At 43.6% G+C, this 24,841-nt stretch overlaps 1 protein-coding gene across 9 annotated transcripts in view; it reads right to left on the bottom strand.

Annotated features, from left to right (window-relative positions):
• Window positions 1-4,031: 4,031 nt before the first annotated feature.
• The window catches only part of tle3b (TLE family member 3, transcriptional corepressor b), a 44,366-nt gene continuing 23,556 nt past the window's right edge, over window positions 4,032-24,841 (bottom strand). For 2 of the 9 annotated variants that reach the window (XM_087840513.1, XM_087840507.1), the window contains exons 6-22: window positions 22,375-22,437; window positions 21,544-21,648; window positions 18,894-18,932; window positions 16,565-16,768; window positions 16,036-16,095; window positions 13,549-13,671; window positions 13,040-13,090; window positions 12,476-12,631; window positions 11,446-11,584; window positions 10,796-10,968; window positions 10,127-10,203; window positions 9,758-10,007; window positions 8,630-8,877; window positions 8,352-8,499; window positions 8,022-8,172; window positions 6,002-6,078; window positions 4,032-5,510 (exon numbers count right to left, since the gene is read on the bottom strand). In XM_087840513.1, the coding sequence (XP_087696639.1) occupies window positions 5,403-5,510; window positions 6,002-6,078; window positions 8,022-8,172; window positions 8,352-8,499; window positions 8,630-8,877; window positions 9,758-10,007; window positions 10,127-10,203; window positions 10,796-10,968; window positions 11,446-11,584; window positions 12,476-12,631; window positions 13,040-13,090; window positions 13,549-13,671; window positions 16,036-16,095; window positions 16,565-16,768; window positions 18,894-18,932; window positions 21,544-21,648; window positions 22,375-22,437 (2,172 nt within the window). In that variant the 3' untranslated portion in view covers window positions 4,032-5,402. Of the gene's footprint in view, window positions 5,511-6,001; window positions 6,079-8,021; window positions 8,173-8,351; window positions 8,500-8,629; window positions 8,878-9,757; window positions 10,008-10,126; window positions 10,204-10,795; window positions 10,969-11,445; window positions 11,585-12,475; window positions 12,632-13,039; window positions 13,091-13,548; window positions 13,672-16,035; window positions 16,096-16,563; window positions 16,769-18,893; window positions 18,933-21,543; window positions 21,649-22,374; window positions 22,438-24,841 lie in introns of all 9 variants that reach the window. The other 7 variants (XM_006793875.3, XM_087840517.1, XM_087840523.1 and 4 more) reach the window with 7 other exon arrangements.

Here is a 24,841-nt window from a genome sequence, read left to right as displayed (position 1 = left end):
GCTGCCCTGGGGCAGACTGACAGAAGCGAGGCTGCCATATCGCGCCATCGGCCCCTTTGGCCAACACCAGTAGGCGGTAGGTGAAGTGTCTTGCCCAAGGACACAACGACCGAGACTGTCCGAGCCGGGGCTCGAACCGGCAACCTTCCGATTACAGGACAAACTGCCAACTCTTGGAGCCACGATTGCCCATATTTAGTATTAAATATGGACAGTAATCACATCGTCTTAATTAAAGCTGTTCCTTTACTTTTTAATTGCGTAGTAGTGTTGTTAATTTCTCAATTGCAACAAACTGATTTTAGTTGTCATTTCAGTTCTCTGTGGTGTACCCCAAGGCTGCATTCTAGGCCCCATTCTCTTCCCTCTCGTCATTCTATGCTGATGATATGTGGCTCTAAATATGCTTAAAATATGTGACGTGCACACATTTAAATCAGCTCTGTAAATACTCATCTTGACCTTTAAGTTGTCTATCACAATGTTTTTTGTTTGTTTCATTTTTAGGGGGAATTTCACTTGCCTTAAATTATCTGCTTTTTGGACATTTATGCTTATGTGTAGGAGTCAGAGCTCTTTCTAGAAATGAAAATTAAATATTTGAGAGTGTGTGAGCAGTTGTTTAATTGTGAGGGGTTTTATCAGTCACTTCAGCCTAACTGAGCTTCATATTTCCATTGGTGAGCAAGTGGGATCCTTTTATTGTGAAAAACTAACAGGAAAAAATTTACTTTTCATGATAATAAACTCCACTAGCTTGATGATAAACCTTGCTTAGAGAAAAGCTTTCACTGAACATCACTCACAGTGGAGCAATAGATTTTCACTAATTGCAGCCATTTGTGGCAACTGCACCCTCAACTGCAGGAAAACCCTCCAGTTGCCACAACTAAACCACAAAAGAGATGCTGAATGTAAATGATGTTGCCAGCTACAGCCATGACAGTCCACAATCCTCACCTACCTCCCAGCATGTGTGTGTTACACCCAGCAATTAATGTAACATTTACAGATTGCACAAAATACTGCCAAAGACCGTCACTTTTCATATTATGCAGAAGGTTACGCGAGGTTAGCTTCAGGTCCTTGAGCTAGTAATTGATGTGGAAGTATCTGTACAAAATATGTCCATGTATGCATGAGCTCAGCCATATGCACAGCGCCTTCAGCCCACACGCGCAGCTAAAATCACCCCATATTGCATCCCTAAGCACCCCGTCTCCCCCTTCTCTGACATGCACAGTCAGAAATCACAGCCTTACAGCCAGCACCCCCACAAAAGTGAAAATGAATGTACTCGCCACCTGTGGTGGGAGCAGAACAAGAGAGTGGGAGAGGAAGAAAGAGAGGAGAAAAAGAAAAGACATGGCAAGTGTTCATGGCAGTGAGTCAGTACAACAGGATTCAGATGCTGACATTAATAGTATGTATCATGAATCATCTCCTGTGGCCTGTACTTGACAAAAATGCGTAATGAAAAAAAAAAGAGAAAAGTTGCAGTTTGACAGTCTATATAGCTGTTGGTGTTTGCGTGATATTCATTTGTGAGACATTTTATCCAGAAATGCTGCCCAACAATCATTTCAGATATCAGCACAAAGCCACAAATTCCCAGAGTAGCTTGTCTTTTTCTTAGGTGTGTGTGTGTGTGTGGGAGTGTGTGAAATGCGAGTGCAACTGAATGTGTCTCAGCTGGCTGTGTGATTCATGTGAAGCCACCGAGTAGTCACTCTCTACCCGTGCGTGTACGTGCATGTCTGTGCATGTGTGTGGTTTGGTGAGCCACACTGATCCAAAGCTCCATGTCTCATCCCTCCCACCATTACTCCTGTCAGCAGGCCCGAAACCACAAACCATCCTGTCTGGAAACAAAGCCATTAAGTCACAACAACCGTCTCTGTCTCTCCCACGCCCTTTGCTTCAGTTCACAAGTCCTCGCTCCACCGCACTCCACCGTTTCATATCAAAGTGTGCGTCGACAATCATATTCAAAGGAACAGCCGACACTGAACTGTTTCTGTGAGCAAAAATTACACCTGCAGTAATCACTGCACATCTCTATAAACGTATGTACTTCTGATTTTTTCTTTGCACAGCGCGGAAGAAGAACAACCGAGCTGTTTCTATTAGCCGATGATTAATGAGCAACGTCAACTGTTTTTCCTGACAGCAAAGGAAAATTTGAGGCGTTTCTTTATCCTTTGCCTTAAAGTAAAATCATAATAATATATAACAAGTGGTATATTTTAAAATCAGGAAAGCATTGCAGAATTTCAGATGGCAACCGAATCTTAAAAAAATACAAAAACAGATAACTGATGTGATATGAAAGCTGTCCTGTATCTGTCGTCATGGCTGCACAGCTCCATCAGTGTGTTAGAGAAGGTGCTCTGCTGCCTGTCCAGTAAGCGGTGCAGAGGATTATCTGCTTGTTTAGTGACCTCCTCTCCATCACTGCTTCAAAAGTATCCAGTGTGCAGCAAATCACAGAGCCAGCCTTCCCGATCAGTTTATCCCATTTGCTGGGTGTCACCAGCTCCCATGCTGCCCTCCCAGGAGACCGCAGCAAAGCACCCCCCATCATTTTGATGCACGTTCAACGGTTTCAGCATCCTTAGGAAGTATGAAATGCTCTTCCCCTTCTAGTATACAGCCTCGTTGCTGGGCTTCCAGTTCAGCCTGTTGTTGATGTTGGTGCTCCTAGACTTGTGCTTCTCCGCCACATCAACATCCTGACCATGTAGCTGTCCTCTTACATCTAAAGTTGATCGTCATCTAACTGGTCTCATTTACATTCAAACATAGAAGATTGTTTCCAGAGCACTCCACAAAAATCATCCGCTGGTGTAGCGTCCTCCTCCAGCCCCACACCAATACATCCAACCACTGCAGAACCGTGTCAGTATTTCTGTAGGTGGCATGAGCTTGTGCTGTGCTGAAGGTTTGTCTCATTTGTTTCAGTGCTGAATATCAAAAAAGCATTTTTGTTTGCACTGACAGAGTGTTCAAAGAAGAAACATATAGCATAACATGTAGTCTTTTCAAGTTTGGATTTTGCAGTAATCAGATTAAATAACATTTTTGTTATACTTTAGATTATGTTGCTAGCTGCTATATCATTTGCATTCAGTAAGTCAATATGCCCCTTTATTATTATTTATACTTCTAACCACCTTAGTCTGAATGTTAAAAAAAGAGGGCAGTAATCAGCTGAATCAAATGAAAACTGGGTTTGAAACATTAACATATTTTGTGATTTTCATCTATTCACGTCAGGTTTGATGCCTAAGAAGTAATTTTTGAACATGAAAAAGGGAAGCAGTATTCTTATTATCCACTTCCATGATTTGAACTTGTGGTTGGACTGTATCATTAGAATTACTATTAGACACGGGTTAACTTTAAGCCTGAGCTTAAAGATGCCAGAATAATATAATAATTATAATGACGGCTTGGTAGTCCTTTCCCACTACATACTGACAGGGAAAAAAGGTCTAGAAAAAAAAAAGATCCCAAAAGTAGCCAAAGATTATTTTACCAAATCTAAAACTTTAGAAATCAGTTTAAAATGTTTTTTTTTCTTAAATGTAAAAATAACATGCTAGTGTTTTCTGGAAGGATCATTTTCGGCTGAACACAACTTTAAAAGCTAATAAGACTCCACAAAGTCCCAGTGAGAAAAGTAACCTTCAGCCTACAGACCTCCATGAAAACCACAATCCACGCGAGTTGTTCTTAAACTTGGCCTTTTGTACAGGTAAAGCAAACAAAGCGTACAGAGTTACCTTTGATCAGAGCTACGCCGTTTCCCTGTTTACACTCAGCTTGCTAAGCTAACATTCTGCGGGTTGTAACATATTTATGTAAGAGTGCTGTCAGGAAGCAGAATTCCCCAAAATGTCAAAGCATTCCTTTAAAGTTCCATCCCCGCGATGCTGGCTTGTGTGTCAGAGCAGTCCTTCGCAACGCACGGGTGCTTGTCGGGAACACCTGATGAACACCGTTGGGTAAAACAATATGAAATGGGCCAGTCTAGAAAAACAGTTTTATTGATTTTATTAACAACTGTACATTTCTTTTCAGTGCCGACAGCATTTGCTACATACTTTGGTGTTACTCAGAGGGGACTGGTGCATTTCACCCCATTTATACTTTCTTGTGGGAAATGCTGACAAGAACCAGGAGCACAGTTTGGATTTTACACCACCTTGATTCACTAACTTGAGTTTTTCTGTTGTTTATATTTAAGTGCCATTACCACCTCCTCATTCTTCTTCTTTTTATTATTAACAAGCATCTACAGGCATCGAGCACGTCTGTAGAGACGGACCGATCTGCACAGTCAGTCGGGTCAAATGTCTGCCTGTCTCCCCGTCACAGCCAAACAAACACGTTCCAGGAATATTGATAAGATACAAAGGGCAGAGTAATTCCAATAGCACAGATTGGACTGTTTGAGTTTGGTCTGTAGCCAGGAAATCAATGGAGCAATTCAACATCCACATTACGTCAAGTTAGCAAAAAGCACATTGTCATTCAGTTTGTGCCTGTCGCTGTGCTTCTGCTGCCAACTGAGGTCCAAGGGTTAGGCTAAGCTTAAATGTTTCCCCATCTCCCTTAAACTAACAAGGTAAAACAAACAGGGGAGAGATAGCACAGACAGAGCAGTACACTTAGTACACTTTAAAAAGAATTTCTATATATATATGAATGAAATTTACATCCATGTCTTTTCACGAATCATAGTGCACCGTTCGATCCCACAGTAGTCCAAAGCAGCCGAAGCTCCATCTCACACAGAAACCGTGATTTTTTTGTCCGGTAAGAGCACTGTGACAAAAAGGCCATTTTTAAAAAAAAAAAAAAATCTACAAGTTTGGTGCTCCTCTGATTTCCAAAAAAAGATCAGCCTGCAGAATGTGCTTTAAGAAAAACAAAGCGCAAAACTGTTAAAAAGTTCTCATGTCCCACTCAAATATCAAACAGAGTGGGAGGGGGAGAAAAAAAAATCACCACAAGTACACCCAGGACATGAAAATATATATATTTTTATAATATATATAAAATGTCTTATTTATTCCAATATGTACACTTTGCACAAGATGTCTGGGGAAGGAGTTTCTCACAATGAAGCGCTGCTTCACCAGGTTACATCCAAATATTCTTGAGGAAAGAAAAAAAAAGAAGAAAAAAAAAAAGTGCAACCCAAAAATAAACCCAAAGACAAAAGGACGAAAAAAGAAAAAAAAAGTTCATTTCTTTCCAGTACAAGCATCCTCAGGCCGACAGCGCCTCTGATTTCCACGAGTACACTTTGAGAAATCTGCAGCCCGCAGACGGTTGGTCAGGGAGAAAACTTTAATCTCAGTAGAAGTGCTGAAGCAGAGCGAGCCTCTTTCTCTCTAGTAGATGACCTCGTAGACGGTGGCCTTCTTGTCACCGGATCCTGTCACGATGTATTTGTCATCTGCTGAGATGTCGCAGCTCAGGACGGAGGACGACTCCTTCGACTGTAGAAAGAAAAGAAAACAGAATTACCACTGAGTATTCCAAGTCATCATTTCTTTTGTGTCGGTTTTCAGGTTCTCAGTTTTGGACTCAATATTTTAACCACAAGGAGAGAAAACTATGTGATTTGTTCAGCACCATGTGGGTACACAGCTGTTTAATTCAGTCAGATTACTCATGAATTAGCTGCCCAACTGTCCTTCAGGTAGAATCTGCTGATGTCACATTAGGTCAAGGACAAAATATAAACCAGAAATCTGAACTGGAAAAGCCTCGGCTTGCATTTTAAAATTAAGAAACAAAACTAATGAGTTGTATACAAGTGCAGTGTGAGATTAAAACAATCTGAATTTAGCCATTTTTCCAGCCAAAATTATTCTAGGACCCATCGGCCTCTCTTTGCACTGCAGCTCCAGTTAAAAGGTTTGGACACACTCGCTCCTTCATGTCCAAACCTTCGACTGGAGCTGTGTATTTGCAGTTATCCAGTTACCTGGAATATGCTGGCACCATAAGGAGTCCTCCATGCATTCAGCAGGTTGTCCTTCCCTGTGCTCACAAACCATTTACCTGCAAACACAGAACACACCTCTTTAGAGTACAATCCAATGTGTGTGTGCTGAGAGAGAGACACACAAACACGGTCGCTGTTGTCCTTCAGTCCTGCAATAGAGCTGTGCAGAACACAGCCAACACGTGACTGTAATAACATCATCAATGGCCATAAAAACCTGAAGGGGAAAAATTGCCACTACACCAGCAATCATAAAATGCCCATAATGAAGGAGACTCGCACCACTTCCTCTTAGATAATTATTTTAATCACCCTCTGATTAATTACCCAATTGACTATTTGGCTAATGATTTAATTAGTGACAGCGCGAGCTCTGAAGCAGTGAGCTTTATTTGAATGAACTAGTTCTGTGGCGACAGAGATATGAGACGGTGCTGTGGGGGGTCTTCGGAGACTAAATGAATATGGACATTTCTAGGAGAAGTGCAGCAGTAAAACCTCATTTGTCTCAGCCTCAAACTGGAAACCAGCTGGTCTGCCTAACAGGCACAGTGATCCTCGCTAAAAAGCATTAACAAATTTCCCTAATGATCCTGTTTGTAAAGTAACTTCTCCCATGTTCACGCGTACAGTCCTCACCCCCTGAAATTCAGACTCAGTCATGTGAGCTGCATAAGTGTCACATTTCAATTTTTTACAAATAAGCTGCACTCATTAAGAGTTCATAAAAATATTCTGGAAAGCAAACAAACAGCACTTTAATCACATTCAGTCATTTCTGGATTTACACAAATGGTGGTCCTGTTTGTTTTTATAGTACAGAGACTTTAAGTAGTAACCAGCTGCAGAGACTGCAAAATCCTGGCCAGGCAGTGTGTAAAGATGTGGTTTCGAGCCCAAGTGGCTGTCGAGACAAGTTAAAGATCCGGAAAAATCCATGCTCACCACATTTAACAGGCGGCCAGTAAGTGGGATGTTAGGTCAGGAGTCCAAATTCTCTCACCAGTACCCCCCAAAAAAACCTATAGAGTAGCAGACTAACCACCAAGCGTCTCTAAATATTTCACATTTTATGCATTTGTTTAACTTTTCAGTTATGTTTTCTTAACATTGCTAATACATGCTAAAGCAAGCATTCCCAAGTTGACTTTTTTCTTTTCTTTATATAATTCTGGTTGTTGGTACCAAAACCCCGTTATCAGCAATGGTTGCTCATTGTGAATGCAGAATCAATCTAGACCACATCTTCTCATTGACAGGTATGTGATACCTGCCACACACACAAAAAAATTACAATAGCTTAACATATTTTTGTACAAAAAACAAGCCAGTTCCTTTTTTTTTTTTTTTTCTTCATATAAATGCACTGGCTCTGTTTGGGTGCCATGATGGTTCAGTGGTGAAAACTGTCCACTTGAAGAAAGGAAGTTTGCGGTTTGAATCCAACAGTTGCCTTTTCTTTGTGGTGCTTGCGTGCTGTCCAAAGTCATGCACGCTAGGTCATTTCTAAAGTGGATCTATGACAGCTGAGACAGACTCCATGCCAACGTGACCCTTAACTGGATAAGCCATTAAGAGAAAGGATGGAGAGCGCAGCTCATTGGTATTACTCATCCTCTTTGCTGCTATGACAACACTTGCGGCTCTACAGGTACTTATGTTAGAGAGTACACGTCCACTATAAGCCAAGACAAGTATAGTCACCGCATGATTAGCTTTTGTTTGTAGCACAATCATAACATTTCACTATCATCATGTCTGTTTGCCCTGCTTGCAGGTTCTGTTACACGTAGTGAAGCATTGTTGTCATCAGCTCGAGTACCACACAACTTCATGTACATCCCTCATTTGGTCGTGCCGTCCTTCGTGTGGGAGTATAGGATTCATGCCAAAATCTGGCACCACTCAATTACACTATAATTGCCAGATAAAAGTGAAATGAAACTTTCTTGCTCACAGGTCTGTAATATATAAACGCAGCTCTTCCTCTGGTACTTACCACAGTAGGCGAACTTGAGTGAAAGAACGCAGCTTTCGTGCAGGTGCAGCTGGTACTTGTCAGGCTTGGTGTGGTGGAGCACCTCCACATTGCTGCTCTCCATACCCACAGCCAGCCATTCCCCAGTGGGACAGTAGCCCAATGAGAAGATCTGCAACAAGCACAGAGCAGGATCAGCAACAACTTCAAAGCAGCCAAGAATCCCCCAACCAGAATCATTAAAACAACCCTTAACTGCTACTTCTAAACTGAATGCCTAAGACATGTCAGAAAGGTTACTCAGTACTATAACTGGATGAACAGAAACATTTTTTCCCCACTTTTTGTTACCTGTGAGGTAAAGTCATGCTGCTGGAGCTGTCGTCCTTCCCTCAAATCCCAGGAGCGGACCGTGTTATCGAGTCCTCCAGTCCACAGTTTGGTCCCGTCGTGGGAGATGTCGATACAGCTGGCTCCATCCGTGTGGCCCTGGAACTGCCTGGAACAACAAGATGCCAAAACTTAGACCAGGAACAAAGAAAGTTCTCCATGCAGGTGTCTTATGTTGACGTTTGGCCGTTTTGTTAAATGCAGTGTTTAAAACAAATCCCCTGCTCCAAAGCACTGACCTGACCAGGGTCTGGTTATGGAGGTCCCACACAGCGATGTTTCCATCGGAGCAGCAGGAAAAGCAGACCTTGGCGTCAGGGCTGATAGCCAGTGCGTAGCAAGCTGGGGCAGAGGAAGTGAGCTCAGCCTTTATGCGGGGCGTCTGTGAGGCCAGGTCCCAGATGGTCAGTGTGCTGGCCTCGCCACCCACTATTAGGGTGCGGCCATCAGGCAACAGCTTGCACGAGCGGATGTAATTGTCTCTGTTCTGGAGCATAAACAAAGACAGGGTATCGCCCCAATCTTAATGACTGGATGTAATCTGTGTGTTGAGTTTTTTTTCCTACATGTGAAATATCTGCATAATTAGTGATTTGAAGAAGACACTGTTACATTTCTGCTGAAAAACAAAGACATCAGCGACGCACATCAGTGTATTCATTTAAGGCTTCCTTTTTTTAAACTCAAAAGCAGCTTTTCTTTGACAAGTTTTCACACTGTAGCCGACTCTTGTTTCTGATACAGCGAATATGTGGATGTCAGCGTTAACAAGAGATGCAGAAAGAACGCGTGGGGCTGCAGCTGTTGGCCAGCCTCCGAGAAAGCAAGAAGACAGATCAATAGGACCGTGGGAGCTCTTGGTGGAATTAAAACAGCACCCTGATGACTGTATAAGACCCGATTGCACTCTGGACGAACCTTAAGGGTGTTGGAGGCCAGACGAGTGTAACTGCATGAAGCCACGGTATCAAAATGAGAAACGGGAGGCAGTTGGGAGGAAGTAATGAGCTGGGTAATGGCAGACAGGGTTGGCCAATCAGAACATCATTACTCAGCAGGCTTTTTTTTCCCTCCCCCTCCCCTTACCAAGGATTATTTCAGCACAGCAGTGAGACACTATGCTGAATTATTCACATCTGTGTCTGCTGGGATCAGGAGGAAAGCTACTGGGGGATGTGGGGTCAGGCTACATTTGATGCTTAAGAAAACTCTTAATGAAGTGACCAATCACACAGACTTCATAAAACATGAATGCATTATGTCTGTGCTCTGGTTGGAAGCCTTACAACAGCTAGTCTAATGGCACGCATCTAAATCACATTTCACACTTTCTCCTCCTGAGACTTCTAACGAAATAACAAAGTTACCAGGCAGTCGAGTTGGGACACTGGGCTCTTGCTGCCAGGCTGGCTGATGTCCCAGATCTTGACACAACCCTTGCCGCCGGTGTAGACGTGACGTGTGGGATTGCTGATGGTGACGGCGCACACCACTTCCCCGTGGCTGAGTGTGTTGATCTGGCGAGCGTGCCGTGGGATGCCTGGTCCTATCAGTGCATCTGGAGGGAAGGGCACGGGCTGCATCTGACCATCTGCACTTACGTGAAAAGAATAGGCTCTGCAGAACAGAGAGGAATGGAAAAGCTCATCAGAAGTTCAAACAATCCATTAAGTGCAAATCTAGTTTAAACACAAAACCTTTTGGTTGTAAGTAAGAAAGAAAAATTAAATACTCACGGTTTTCCTCCAGAAATGGAAGTGAGGCTGGCTGGCAGCCCAGAGGCTCTCATGTGAGGATGTGGGTCGAAGCCCGCCTGCATGAGCAAAACGGCGGAACAGTTAGCAAACAACCTGCAAAGATAAATCAGGCTAAGCTAACATTCAGATTGCAGCCTTGCTTTAGGTGCTTACGCCTAGGGGAACCCTTGTACCATTGTTTCCAGGCAAATCCCTTGAAAGGCACAGACTGAGCTTCACTGCATACAGAGGAGCTTTGCACAAGGCTATAACATCCCACATGCTAATGCTAATGAAGGCCTGAGAGATTTTCAAACATGGAGATACATTTGAGGCCAAGATTTATTTATTTTTCTCTAGTCTTTAGAATGCTAACTAGCCAACATCAAAGTAAAGGAGCTGGGCCGTCTTTCTACTTTCTCATTATGTACACACAACAAGTTGCAGCCAGCCAAGCAGAAATATTCACAATGAGTTATGGAAATGCAGAAGGAATACTCAAGTTTCTCAAAGTCATTTTGCAAACACAACCTACTGTAGCGGCGGATAATAAATACAGCTGTTCGCGAGGGCTGGCGTTATCTAACGCGCAAATCATTATTTATTCAGATGTGTGTGATAAATCCTCATTTTCACTAATAAATGCTTTATAGAAGCTGGAATAGTTACAATTGGCGAGCGTCCGTAGGCGGCGGCGGCTGCAGCACTCATCTGTGGGGAAATGAGACCCGGATACACGCCAGGACTCGTCAGGGATCCGTTCATCTCGTGATGACCCATCATGGCAAAGGGAGTAGCATAAGAACCGGCGATGGACAGGGGGGTACGCAGGGCTGGTGCGGCTGACGGAGAGAAAAAACAAACAAACAAAAAAAACGATTTGTAAAAACCTCATAGAAGAAAGAATCATTCATTCTGTTAGGCGTCAAACAATGACTGGTTACAGTGAGCGCAGGGTTGCATTGAAAATTGCATTACATGGTTAGGGGGTTAGGAATTGGGAGCAGCTTTGCGTGAGGTGTTTTTGTCAAATTTTAAAATGAACTTTAAATGTGAAGGAGATTTTTTTTTCCCCCTTGGTCCAATAAGACCCCAGTCAAATTCAGTTGAAATTCAAATTCTTAGTTGTTATGGTGGTTGGTGCTGGGAACTACACATTTTTCCTAACACCCAGTCGGTGCTGGCTTGTCTGTGGGCCTGTATGACTGGATGTGATATATGGATGATTTGATTACAGAAACACCCCCCCCCCCCCCCCGCCCCCTCCCAGAAAAAAACAAACAAAACAAAACAAAAAACAGTATCTTGCAGATACTCACCCAATGCCTCCATCATGCCGGACGGTTTGCCCATAGTTAGAGGCCGCAGTCCTGGAGTGGTGCTTGTTCCAGGTGTCGGCGCCTCGTTCCTCGGTGTAGGCGTGTTTGACTTCAAGCTTGGCGTAGATGACTTGTCATTCTAAAAAACAGAGATAGTCTTCAACTTTTCACCTCAGTGTGATTTGGATCCTATTACTGAAAGTTGTAAGTTCACATGTGCATGCACGTACACATGGGCACACAAACAGCATCCATACCAGAGTTCAAAATCCCCCACAGAGTCAAAAATACCCTCACTGGCAGGAAAATCCAGAGTGACAATCTGAGTGGACGGCTTGAGGTAATCCAATCTAACACTGACACTTCCATTACAGCCATGGTGTGTGTTTGTGTGTTTGGGGGTACGGATATAAACCTTTGCTTAGAAGTCAAGCTTATTAGGAGTGGCTAGACATTCAAGATGATGTCCCAAACACCTCTTATAATTAATCCAAATCCTTCAATGTTTGGCAAATGGGAGGCTGAAGAAGTGGGGGTTTAGCCTAGTGACATTATAGGTGGAGAGAGATGATGTGGATTATAAAGCTATCCTAATCCTTAGCTTTACAAAAAACATTTCACTAACATAGCCGTGTCAGTGAACACTTCAGTATTAGAGAAAGTGGGAGTTGGAAGGAGAGAAGATGAGTTGCAGCATAAAAAGACAGAGACAGCAGTTCCCCCGCTGCTGTGTCTCTGGGTTATTTACAGCCTGAGGCCGAGGGAGAAATGACCATTTATTGGGTAAGCCATAAAGGAGATTGAGAGGGCTGAGCCATAGGGTTTGATTTCCTGAGAGTGCATCTACCCTCTGCCCTCGCAAGCCCCGCATAGCAGCTAACTGCTAAGCCTGCGTATTAGTCTTTCACACAGACATCCACTTCACTTGACAAATGCTCTTTAGCGTGTCAGTTCAGCCTCCCCTGCCCTTCCGCTGTAACCTCCTTATTTCAGCTTCTCTCTAGTCTTGCAGCGTGTCCCTGACACTCACATGGGCGTGGTCCTTAGCTTTAGAGGACGGCGTGCTGCCTGAAGAGGCGACAGAGGCGGGGCTGTTGGGGGCAGCATCTTTCTTCAGGACTCGTGATTTATCCAGCCCGTTTTCAGGAGGGGAGTGAGCGGGGCTAACTCGAGGGGTGGCCGGATCCTAGAGAGTTAAATGAGACAGACAGAGAGCGAGACTGAGCAAACAGACTGGAGGAAAGCCACTGGCATGTACATGTAGGTCAAACAAACCGGGGCCTCATGTGCAAACACAGATAAATATACTCATGCACGTTCACATTCTCCTTCTCACACACACATGCACGCACTTCTCATTCACCTGTCACCCCCTTTTTCTTTGTATTCTTTGTCGCACTTTCTGCATGAGTGGCAAAAGAAATACAGCAAGTAAACACACACTCATCGCACACAACCAATATTTTGACAGACTTTTTGGCAATGTGGAAAGGTGTTGAGGCTTCGGCAGACAAAAGAGAGCTGTGTTTAGTTTTGTGTGCAGCCTTCACACTGAAAAATGTGACTGAGCAGCTCCGTTTAATTGCAGTCTTACCTCATTGGATACATCCACCACCAAGTCATCACTTTTGTCTCCATCACTGTCCTGAAATGACGGAGTAACGAGTTAGCTCACTGGGACAGCTAAAATTACAGCATAAACCAAAGCGGTCCACATTTTTGACCAGACCAGATGTGAAGACTGAGAATGAATGAGCTACAGGATTATTTGCTGCACACAGAGAGAAGATCAAAATGCTAAATGTAACACTTTGCCACAGTTTCTAATATTTACATTTTCAATGAAGTGTCTTTGGGAGAACTTTGCAACCTGGCATTAATTTTAACTAATATGAAGATAAGTCTGTGGATAGAAACAGTATGCACATAATAAACTTTGCATTTAGTGTTAAGTAAGTTTCATTACTAAGCTAACTGAATAAACTCAGGTATACCCTTCCAGGAAAACAGCAATTAGCAATTGAAAGGTAAATTTTGAAACGAAACAGGCTACAAACATCATTATTTTTGTATTATTTGGACGGAAAGTAAACAAACACTCACATATCTGCTCATGCTGTCTTTGTCGTCCACTTTGCGTTTCTTGGACTCGAGACCATAGTCTGATGAGCTGCGGTGCTTCTCACTTGCTGCCCGCAGGCTGTCTGATGGCGAAACTGAGTTATTCTGCCAACAAGAACATGCAGACAGACCACATCAGTCTCCTGTTCCCTTTTAGTCTCTTTAAAACAATAAATATCCTGAACTATATGTGCTTAGAGAGCTATGAGGACATTACGGTGTGTTGCATTATGTAGAATTGCATTTTAACAAATCTCTGAAACAAACTCATCTTGCAGCACTTTAAGCTGCTGTCTTGGCAACCCAATATTGCAAATGATTGGAGTTATCGGTTGAGTGGAGCCTGTGATGTACAGCAAACTCTTTTCTGCCAGATTGTGCCCTTCAGCAAAGTCACTGTTTTGTAGTTTAAATGCAGCAGGTGACAAACCTTGATGAGAGGCGCATGCTACCGAGCAGTGCGTTTTCACCCAGAGAGGACTCTAGTGCCCTTTCCTTTGTCAGACCAGTAACACTATTGGGTGCAAAGCTAACTGGACAACAATCCTAGACTGAGGAAACAGCTAACGCATAAACACAGAGAACACCAATGGGAGACTGGTACACAAGGTGATGAAAGACAATTGAGCAGAGGCAAAGAGGAAAAAAAATTGAAGCATGCACACACACAAGAAAGCCAGAAACACACTACCAACTCAAACTCAGCAAGCCACATTCATAACAGTACTGCCTAACAGTAAGTACATGCAAATAAAAACAAAACTGACCACAAAAACCAAGTCTAAGGCTGCTGTTCCTGTATGTGTGCTTATCTCTGTAATGTGACAGGTCACAGCAAAAAAACACTGACTGTGAAATTCATGAAAATGAACTAATTTTTTTTTTTTTTTTTTTAAAAGAGGAAGCAAAGAAAGAGGCCACTAAGGGAACCTGGACCAGAGAGCAAAGTGAAAGAGGGTGCTGCCAGCAGAGAAAGAGAGAGTGAGAAAATGAAGGGGGAAAGGAAGAAAAAAAACAGAAAAGAAAATGAAGGCAGACAAGAGAGCAAAACAGGAAAGGAACTTGGCAAGCAATGAGAGCATAGCAGTGTGGCAATGAGTCCTCCCCACTAGTGGGAATGCTCGGACAGGCTGGCACTCTCTCAGAAGCTGCAAACGGGGTTTTTGTAGTCTGGGCGCTGGTGTGGTGGGGTGGCACTGCCAAACAGGCCGAAAGGCAGGGGGGAGAAGGAGGGAGGAAGTGTAGGCGAGCACACCCTGAAGATAGCCCACACTGTTAGGTAGCTCAACAAATCCCTGCCTTCATCAGAGACAGAAAGGCCTGGTGAAAGAGGCAGTAGGGAGGTTTCTGACATATTGGCTGACTCAAAAAGAAAGAACAGCATAGAAAGGTAACAGCTTGAAAACTTAGTGAGATAAAAACCTCCTAAATTGAGGAGAGTGTGAGGAAAAAAAGTGTGCTGGAGGAGTTAATAGCATACACTTCCACTACAGTTGCCCAACCATTTACGCTAACCAAGCAGCTTTTGGCCTCCTCCTCAGGTTCAGCTGCTGTTGTGGAAGAGTTTTAATCTGGTTTGGTGCAAAGATAGACCGATAAAAATCTACTGCAGCCTGTCTGTGTATCTGAGTCTGAAGCCTTTCAAGGATTGCTTAGACTCAATAACCCTGCACTTGCCTCCAACTCCAGTATCAGATGACCTGACACAAAAGGACAGGAAGACTGTGTGCGCAAACTGGAAAAGAGAGGGAGAAGACTGTGGCGGGGAGATCAGGTAAGGTGGCGTTGGCAGCCGCTCGTCACCACATGAGAAGAAGGACGAGTTTGGGTTCCCTTCAGACATGAGTGGGTCCATTCAGGATGGTCAGTCAATGGGAACTCAATCTGGCCAAGCAGATCCAACAGAGCGTTGCACTCTGGCTAACTGAGAGCTTTAAGCTAGCCCAATAAACAAGGACCTTAACATGAGAAGGAAGAGAGACGGTGACGGCGAGAGACTGGAGGGTGAATCAAAAAAAGCGCTGGAAAGGAATGAATGACTAAGATAAGAATACAGAGCAGAAAAATAATAGAATTAGCAAAAGAAAAGGAGACAGGTAGATAAGAGGGGATGTAAAGAGCCAGGTAGGGGACACATGCAACCAGTAAATCCTTTAAGGTGGTTAGGGATGAAGAGAAGGAGAGTCAAAGTCGCTTTTAATTGTGCTGAAATTAAAGGAGGTTGCTGACTACTAATCCTTGCCCAGTGATTGGAGTCATTTTCCACCTGGATTAGATGGCACTGGCTTATTTGGCCAGACGTAATTATTTGATTCAGTCAGCTTATACCCCTGTGACTACAGCAGTGTGTGTGTGTGTGTCCGCACATGAGTTTCTATTGAACAAAGGGCTGTCGTCTATGTAAAGACACCTAATCACCAAACACAGTAAGCAAGAGAGCGACACACAGGAGACGGAGAGTCAACGTACCGTGCTCGACTCGCGTTCTTTCAGAGGAATGGCCAGGGGCGAGTGAAAAGATGAGGGGCCAGGAGAGAGAAAAGCAAAACACAAATTAGTATGGGTGTCACCAGGATTACTCATATCAGCAACTCAGCAGTATTGATTTTGATACCACTTGGAAAACACGTTTAATTTTCATATTTAAGATCAACAATTATTAACCTGATACCTCAATTGCTGATATGTTAATGGCTTTTAAAGCCTTAATACTAATGGTAAAGGAATGATTACAACTTATGTTGTCTTGTGTCAGAATAAACTATTTTCATGCTGACATATCAAGGGATTGACAAGAACAACATCTAAAATCTAATATAAAAAAAACTTTGTCACACAAGCATTTGGTACAAAAACATTTAAAAACCTATATTGATGTGTTTCACTCATTAATATATTTGGCTGGAGAAAGCAGTGCTTGGCAGCTACAGTTAGCCATCATCCCTAAAATGCCATAGGCAGCATGTTTGTTTGTGTGTGGCAGGCTTTGCTCCTCACCTCGGTGCTCCAGGTCGTGGTGGTTCTTCTCATCCTTCACAGGCAGGTGGGCTTGGCTGCCAAGAGCGCCTAGAGCCAGCAGGCCGGAGCCAGCGCCCGTCACGGGGGGGATGCCGGGCGGCTGCAGGCCTGAAGGGTGAGGGGGCAGTTGGACCGGGGGACCGTGGGCAGCGTGAGAGAGGTGCTGAGCCTGAAGCTGCTGCTGCTGCAAACAAACGCAGAGAGACGGGAGACACGACAGAGGACAAGTGGGTCGGCTGGGAAGTGGAATCATGAATGAACACACTCTGCTGCATTAGAGCTGGCTTTGACGACATTCAGTTGAAAGCCAAACAGTTTATGCGTAATAGCTGCCTGCAAGTCTCCGCCAACATGTGGATCCAGCTCCACCAGGAAAGTGTGAAATACCAATCACTACTTCCCAGAAAAACTGACAGGTGTTTGAGTATAAAGATATTCAATTTAAATTCCTATTAAAGAAAGCAAATCAGAACAAGGAGGAGCTGCAGCCACATGATATTTACCATTTGAGGCTTGAGCAACACTTGAATTGCAAACTGCCCCAAAAAGGCTGTTTCACCAGCGATGTAAAAGTTAGCAAACCCGTGCAGAGTTTGCACACAGATGACTCATAATGTTCCTCCTCTGAAAGGACCCCGACCTCACGTTTGTTCTACACGTCTGGTTCTCTTTTTAAAAATCACGCTCTGCACTCATTACCACACTGATACGCTTATCACTGCAAGCTTTACAAATTGCTCATTGTTTGATGGTACGTGACCTTTATCTGACAACTGTGTTTGACTCAATAACGCATCACCTGTGGTCGCCAAAAACGATACAACGCTTTTGTTCACTCCCAAACCGCTGTGCTTCAATCATAGCCGGGACAGTTTAAAATAAAAAATAAAAAATCAATAGGTCTACACTTGAAAACCTCAAAACCTTTCAACACTCTGGAAAACCAAGCAAGCATGCACTCCTTCAGCAAAATGCTGTTAAGCAGAGACGGCGGAGAACACACACGCCTCCCATGACGCCCTGAATGTGTCTGTGAGAGAGGCAACCAGAGAGGAGAGAGTAGATAGACAGGAGTTAAATAGCCACTCAGGCAAGAGGGAAGCAAGTGCTTTAAAACAAGGTTAAATAACACTTAGCACATCCATCAACTGCCTCTCCAAAAAGGGAAAAAAAACACATGATTGCTATTCTGCTTGCTAGACAGAACTTCAATAAGCTCATCCATACATTCATTACATAAAATGGAGAAACTAGACAAGGGTATATCTAGTGACTTCCCACATTTAAAGGCTTATTTAGCAGTTGGCCATTATTCAGTCAGCTCATTATGCCGAGCTGGACCTGAAATCGTACAATGGATATAAGCAACTGAGGGGTGGCATTGTTAATCGATATTGTACTGCTTTGCCGAGCAGCCTATTTGTTGTGAAAAAAGGGAAAAAGTGAGAAGGGGGAAAAGAAAAAACGAGAGAGAGAGGAAGGGGCAGCCAGAACAAGAAAAGGAGGGAGAGGCAGAATCAGAAAATAACAAGAGAATGAAAGAGAGTGAGCGAGGGATTGAGGCAGGGACGTCCCTATTGAGTGTGCCTAATGAGGAAAAGCGTGCAGGGATCATTATCAAGAAGCCTCATTAGCGAGCTATGGCTGAGGAGGAGGAGGAGAGACGAGGGAAGGGAGTCGTGAGGTGCAGAGCGAGAGAGAAGAGAGAAAAAAGAGGGGGGAAAAAAAAATTCAGAAAATAAATTGCCTCCAATTCAATATTCATGGATAAAGAGCTGGCTTCCTTTCACACTTATCTTTTTTCATTATGTGTAAATGCCGCAGCAGCTCAGGCAACTTCCACAGGAAACAGGCAATTAAAGTTAACTAGGCGAAGCTGGCTCCCTGCAGAACAGTACTGTCAGGTGGAACAAGCATCAACAGCACCAGCACAAACCAGCTGGCACCCTGGCTTAATAAGTCTGGCAATGATCGCCACATTACCCACTTATTCTGTGCTTTACAACAGTTTCGAGCTCATCGTATCTTCTTCGGTCGTCACAACAAAGACTCTAAGATTTGGATTACAACCTATGTTTGAAGCAGAATACAGCAGTGGAAGAACGGGGGTAACATTTCTGAGGTTAGTCGTCGAATAAAGAGATAACGTTCTGTCAAATGCACAACACCAGAGTCGGGCAGAGTAGAGACCAAAAATAACCCGACACGCCCCAAGCTGTCCTTTGTCTCCAAAAGGCATCATTTCCCTTCACAAAAAACAGACATTTCATTGCAAGCTAATCATTCAAAACCCTCCTCTCAACACTGACCGTGAAGGCTGGGTAGACGCCACGAGGCGGGTGCAGGTGCTGGGTCAGAGGAGAGAGCAGAGATTCAGAGGTAGGGCTGCACCTGATGGCTATTTTTAATACAATCATTTATTTTTCCTCATTAAATTGACAAAAAGCCCCAAGTGATGAATTCAAATCGGATAAAGACATCACCGGCTTTTGTGAGATGTTAAGTCAAAGCATGTGTAAATTTGGACACTGTAGTCACACTATGTAAATGTAGACACTCTTACTCTGTAATAATAGACATACGCATAGCCAAATAAAACATGCAAAGGAGAGGAGATCGCTGTTACTGGAGTGACAACAGCAAAACTTGACGCTGTGAAGGTTTATGTCGTGGTCCGCGGATTAGCATTTACATGATACGTGATAAGGAGCACACCGGCTGTAACTGACGTGTTAACCATTATCCCAACTACAATCTCGCCCTGTGTCAAATTCATGGGAATGAGGGTAGGAACATGGAAATGAGTCTGCACCTCTGACACTTGTCAAATCAGACTCAATCATACGCTGCTTCTGGCCAAAAACTCATGCAAAACAGGGAAGAGACCAGTAGAGACCAGCCTTATGATGCTGTAAAAATTATGCTAATCTAATTATTTTTAGCCCTTTTATTTAGAAACAACTTTTAATAAACTACACTACCAAACCAGCTAGAAAATTGACCGATCAGCTTTCCTAAGGCATAATGTTACCTAACAGATTTGTTTTTATGAGTGAGGCCCACATTGAAAGAAAAACTGTTTTTGGCCTCAGTCACTAACAGCTATTAAGAGAGGGTGGGGTGGTTGTGTTACGTACTCCATACAGTATGTGTGTATGGATTCTTTAGTCAGGTTGTCTTTACATGACAACCTGACAGTACAGCAGGTGGTGCCTGCAGGGCAAACCTCTAACTTATGCATGTCTCAAATGCACTTTCTGATCCAACTGAGGTGAACACTCCCTGAGTTTGATGTCTCTGAGGCTCTAATGTTGAGACACTAGAGCATCACTGCCTCACCCACCCTGTGGGGACATGGAGATTGATCACCTGCCATCTTTTCAACCCTATAATTAAGCCTGTTTTCCTGAGTGTATTATTGTGTGTGTGTGTGTGTGTGTGTGTGTGTGTGTGTGTGTTTCAGGCTAGCCCTGCCTATCTTTAATGAAGGCAGGGTCAACTCCTGTTGTTGGAAGGACTTCGTTGGGAAAAATAAAAAAAACATAGAAGCGCAAATAGTGGGTAATTACCCTCGGCTCCTGGCTCATTGAGCTAAACCGAATTTTAAAATCTGCTGCTAAGTCGACAGCCTCCTATCACTATGTAACCTGACTATCAAAACCAAATACGTGTGTATGTTTTTAAGTAAAGCAAATGCAAGATCCGGGCAGTGCACAGGCTATATTTCAGAGTGGATTTTTTGGGGAAAGAGTTTCCCTGTACTGTCTGCTAGATTTAAACATCTGGGATTTTTATTTGATTTTTTTAAAGAAATAAGCTCCAACTGTTAAGTTAACCAATGTGATTTATTCGCCTACTGTTCATATTAACAGCTTTACAAATAAACAATTTAGTTCTGCTTACGTTTTTAAAGAATTAAAAGCAAAACATTGTTGCAGCTTGTTCCAATCATTTGCTCCATTAAATATTGGATTGTAACAAATAACGCCTGAAATGAAAACTTTGAATTACGATGACAATAAACAAACAAACAAACTTGTTGCACTTTTTACCCATAGCAACAACAGAAATAGCTAACTTAAGCTTGTTAAATGACATGACTTAATTATAGAAGCTGTGTCAACCATCAGGGAACAATGTAGTAAACAGTAGGGAGGAGGAAAAAAAAAGATGTTCCTGTTCTCCCTATTCTTCCACAACTGCCCAAATCTTTTATCCACTACACCTTTCAAATGCTTAGTACCTGCTAAGTTCATGCAATCTCTGTTGTAATCACAATGGCTTGTCCTGACCTGACCACTCTTAATTCCTCGAGCTATTGGGTCAGAGGTAGGGGTAAGCCTGTTGGCTGGGTCCTTTTATCTAATTAAAGTGCAGCCAAAGTGAAATCTGAGAAACACCATGATCTGATCTCCCAGTCTGGACTGTGTTACTATATATCAGATGTTCTTTGACTCTGGCTGAGAGGAGGAAAATCAGAGCGGAGCTGCAACCTGGGTGCTGACGGGTCATGGTTAACCAACAATCAGAAATTACAGCGAAAAAAAACGCCATACTGACAGCACATTGCAAACATTGTCAACTCAAATAAAAACATAATAAACCACTTGAGACCAGGGCAAGTCTGCACAAGTGAAGAGGACATGGTGTTACTAGTTTGTATTCAGTCTAAAAACTCAAATGCCACAGACGGGTGAAAGAAAATTGCTGCAGATTAATACGCTAAGCTACTTTTATCCCCTTTTCACCCCCATTTCCCCTGTGAATCTATTGCCCTTTTCCCCGGTTATTCTTGACATGCGACACTTCGGCCAAACCTTAGAAAGGTCAAATACACCCGTGAGCGAAATGTAGCACGCTTCAATAATCTACATATCTCTGAATGCTGGTCCTCCTTCACGTATGCAGTTTTGCATCTGGTCTCGGGTCAAATGAAGGAAGAAGAGGGGATATACACACAGTCAGAGGCAGATTGGGAAGTCCACGTACCCCGATGATAGCATTCAGCTCAGTCATTGTCACCTGCTTGGCCCGTTCAACAGCCTGAGCCACCTGCTGTTGATGCTGCAGGACACATAAACAAAGATTAGATCACTGATGGAGAAGAATATTTCCCCGCCTGATGGTTCATCTAGACAAGTAGACACTTAAGCTTGGGGGGCCTCCATAATGCACGATAGTCATTTAATGGCACTTATCGTCAATAAAACAACACATCAATGTACTACATAGCCCTCAACATAATAGGAGAATCTTCTGTTAGGTAAAACAAGACATAAAAAAAATGCTCTGTATTATATGTGTTTTATGTATTATAGAAATGCAGGTCAGAGTGAATCAAAGGAACACTGAAAATGAAATCTATTGTCTGGAGGTTTGCTGCTTGAGGCGTTTGAAGGTTTGCTTTCATTTCATTTCCTTGCGCATTAATTCTCATCTCAGTTTTCCAGGAAAGCCAGTTCCTTCAGACGAACTGATTTATGTGTTTATGTTTGACTATTTGTTCAATGTTGACAGGATGAGCTCGAAAAGGGGCGATATTTTTAGAAGTGGTCAGTAGTTGTTTGAAGTTTGAGTCAAATACATTATTTAGTGGGCTAAAACTGTCAATTTAAAAAAAGAAGGGGGAAAAAAAAAGGGTTTCCTCATTGTTATGTGCAGTGAATCATCTGTTGTTCCCCAGAGATTATCTGCACAAGAGTCATCGTCACAACTACAGTAACAGCAGAATGTGAAACAAATGAGTCTCAGTCTCATCCCTGAAATGCTGCTGGCTGGGTTGACACTCACCTCTTGTGACAAGAATGGCATGATCTGAGCCAGAATTGCATTGAGGCGCTTGGCAATCTCAGTCTGTAGGAGAAGAGACAGAAATGATTAGAATGACATCCTTCCAGCATACTGCCTGCCTCAGACAACAGAATAGTCAATAAGATAGCACTAAATGTTGCAGTGTTCATCCGGACACACCATGTATTTCTTAACTAAACTGGGACCGCCTTAGAACAAATTTGCTTCCCCCTTTCTCCTGCCTCCATTAGGCTCAGGCCTTATTTCATTAAGGCCTGAAATATGCTAATACCATCTGGCTGGAGAAAGCCTAATGAGGTCCATACTTCATAATTACGGCCCATACAGAGGGGGGTAGGGCGTGCTGAAGCAGACAGGTTAACTCTGGCCCTATCTATCAGAGGCATCTTTGGTATCGACCACAGAATATTAGCTGGCAGAGTAAGCTGATACTGGAGGGCTCGCCATACATGGAGCACTTTACAGTGCTGCATTTGGTCAAATGGATATGCTGTGCTGCCCGCCTACCGCACTTGAAGGTCCCTAGACATTTTGCCCAAGCCCATTTCCTTTTTTTTTTTTTGAATCTGCACTTTCCATAGAAAGAGATGAGGAAGATGCATATGAGAGGAACACAAAAGTAGAAAGCAGAATAAAAGAGAAGTGGTGGGGTGTGTGTGGGGGTGATGAATGGTGAAGTGAAACCCTCTGATGTGACACTAAGGTAATGTGGTTTGACTGGACCGGGGGAGGTGAACTAATTGATTCTGAGAGATTAGGGGTGGAGGCCCAGCAGGTGTGTGTGGGCTGAAGAGGTCCTTCCCGCCGTTTTATACGATGCTGCACTTCACTCATTTTCTCCCTTAACCTTGTTTGACTGTGAAAGGGGGGGGAGGGAGGAGGTGCCAGTAGCTTTCTGCACAGCCTCTGAGTCACTCTTTTCATTCTGGAGGAGGGGGGAGAAATGGGAAAAGAGGGAGAGAAGAGGAGGAGAGAGACCTTTGCTGGCCTGTCAGGAATTATCTCACAACCCCCGTCTGACCTCAGACGCACTGTGCTTTCTCCCCTCCTTCCTCCTCCAAACGCTTCTTCGCACCCCTTCACGCTAATCTCCACTACTCTCTCTGCCCTCCCTCCTTCCTCTTCCTCTCATCTCCCCCCTCTTCTGTTGCTGGGGCAACACTATCTGGCACGGCTGATCGTTATGTAAATTGGGCTGGGGCTCTGACCAGAACAGCCTGTAAAATCATATTAGGCGCAGCACAGAGGCAGGTCATTAAATTGAATTTTCGGCCTGTCGATCTGATCAGCACGGGAAATTAATGAGGGATAACTGGGAGACTGGAAATGGGGGTGGTGATGGTGGTGGGGTTCTTCGGAGACCCATAAACCATCATCATTAGCGGAGGCTGGATACAATGACACATGGGTAGGGTGAGAGTGTTTCAGTATCACACCACTTCTCTGGAAATGGCTGCAAGGGGAGCAACATGGGGCCTGTAGAAACGACGGTGTGCTGATACACTCGGCTATTAGAGCAACCACCATACAAACCCTCCCTCACACAGAAAGGCATCCATTTGTTCGGTGCAAATCACCACTTCAGAGCCACCACTTTTAAGCCAAAAAATAAATAAATAAAATTCACTGAATTCAGGTGCACCTTTTCTTTTTTTTTGAGTTGTTTAGTACTGTGCTAAAAAACACAGATTTCTCTCAACAATTCATTCTGAAACATGAGCTGAAGCACCAGGTGCTTTGAGAGCTGAGCTACTTAAATATTCCCAAAACCCATGGCTTCCTCTGAAATACCCCCCACCCCTCCTCGACTTTAAATATTACTTTGGAGCCAGGAAATAAAACAATGGAGCAGACTTCCTTTGCATCCATTTCTGTTGTACTTTCTGGGCCCAATCTATTGCAGTGTCACACAGGAGCGTCGATTTAAGAGATCATGAGGGCAAACACGGCTCACATGTCAACCTGTGACTGTAAACCCCTCAACCGAATCGCTGATGCTGTCAGCTACATCTCATCCTTCCGTGTCGTATTTAGTCACTCAGCTCTGTTCAGACAGAGTTCATGCGTTAAGGAGAGCAAAACAGGCAGATGGCATATCTGCACGTCTTTTTGACAGCCAGCCATTCTAAAGGGTTAAAATAAAAAACAACAACAACAAAAAACCTGCACACATTGATAACAAATCCAATGACTTGCAGCGCTCGTAACGATTCCCACTTTACTTTGCAGGCACTATTTTCCACAGTGCTTTTAGTGGCAGAGACGGGCACTGGAAAGAGTTTACTGTCACTTAAAGCCACTGAAAACAGAAGCCTTTGAGCCGGCAGAAGCTTTTCACTGCAGCTCCACAATTACAGGTACTCAGGGTTGTCTAGTAGCACCAGAGTTTGGAGAGGCTCTCAGTCTCTCTGCCTCCCTCTCTCTCTCTCCATTGCCTGCCCCCCCC

Source organism: Neolamprologus brichardi, chromosome 1, assembly GCF_056152115.1.
Source record: "Neolamprologus brichardi isolate AB-2024 chromosome 1, ASM5615211v1, whole genome shotgun sequence".
Taxonomy (NCBI): domain Eukaryota; kingdom Metazoa; phylum Chordata; class Actinopteri; order Cichliformes; family Cichlidae; genus Neolamprologus; species Neolamprologus brichardi.
Note: the sequence above shows the minus strand (reverse complement) of the source record. Positions and strands in the feature narration are given on the sequence as shown.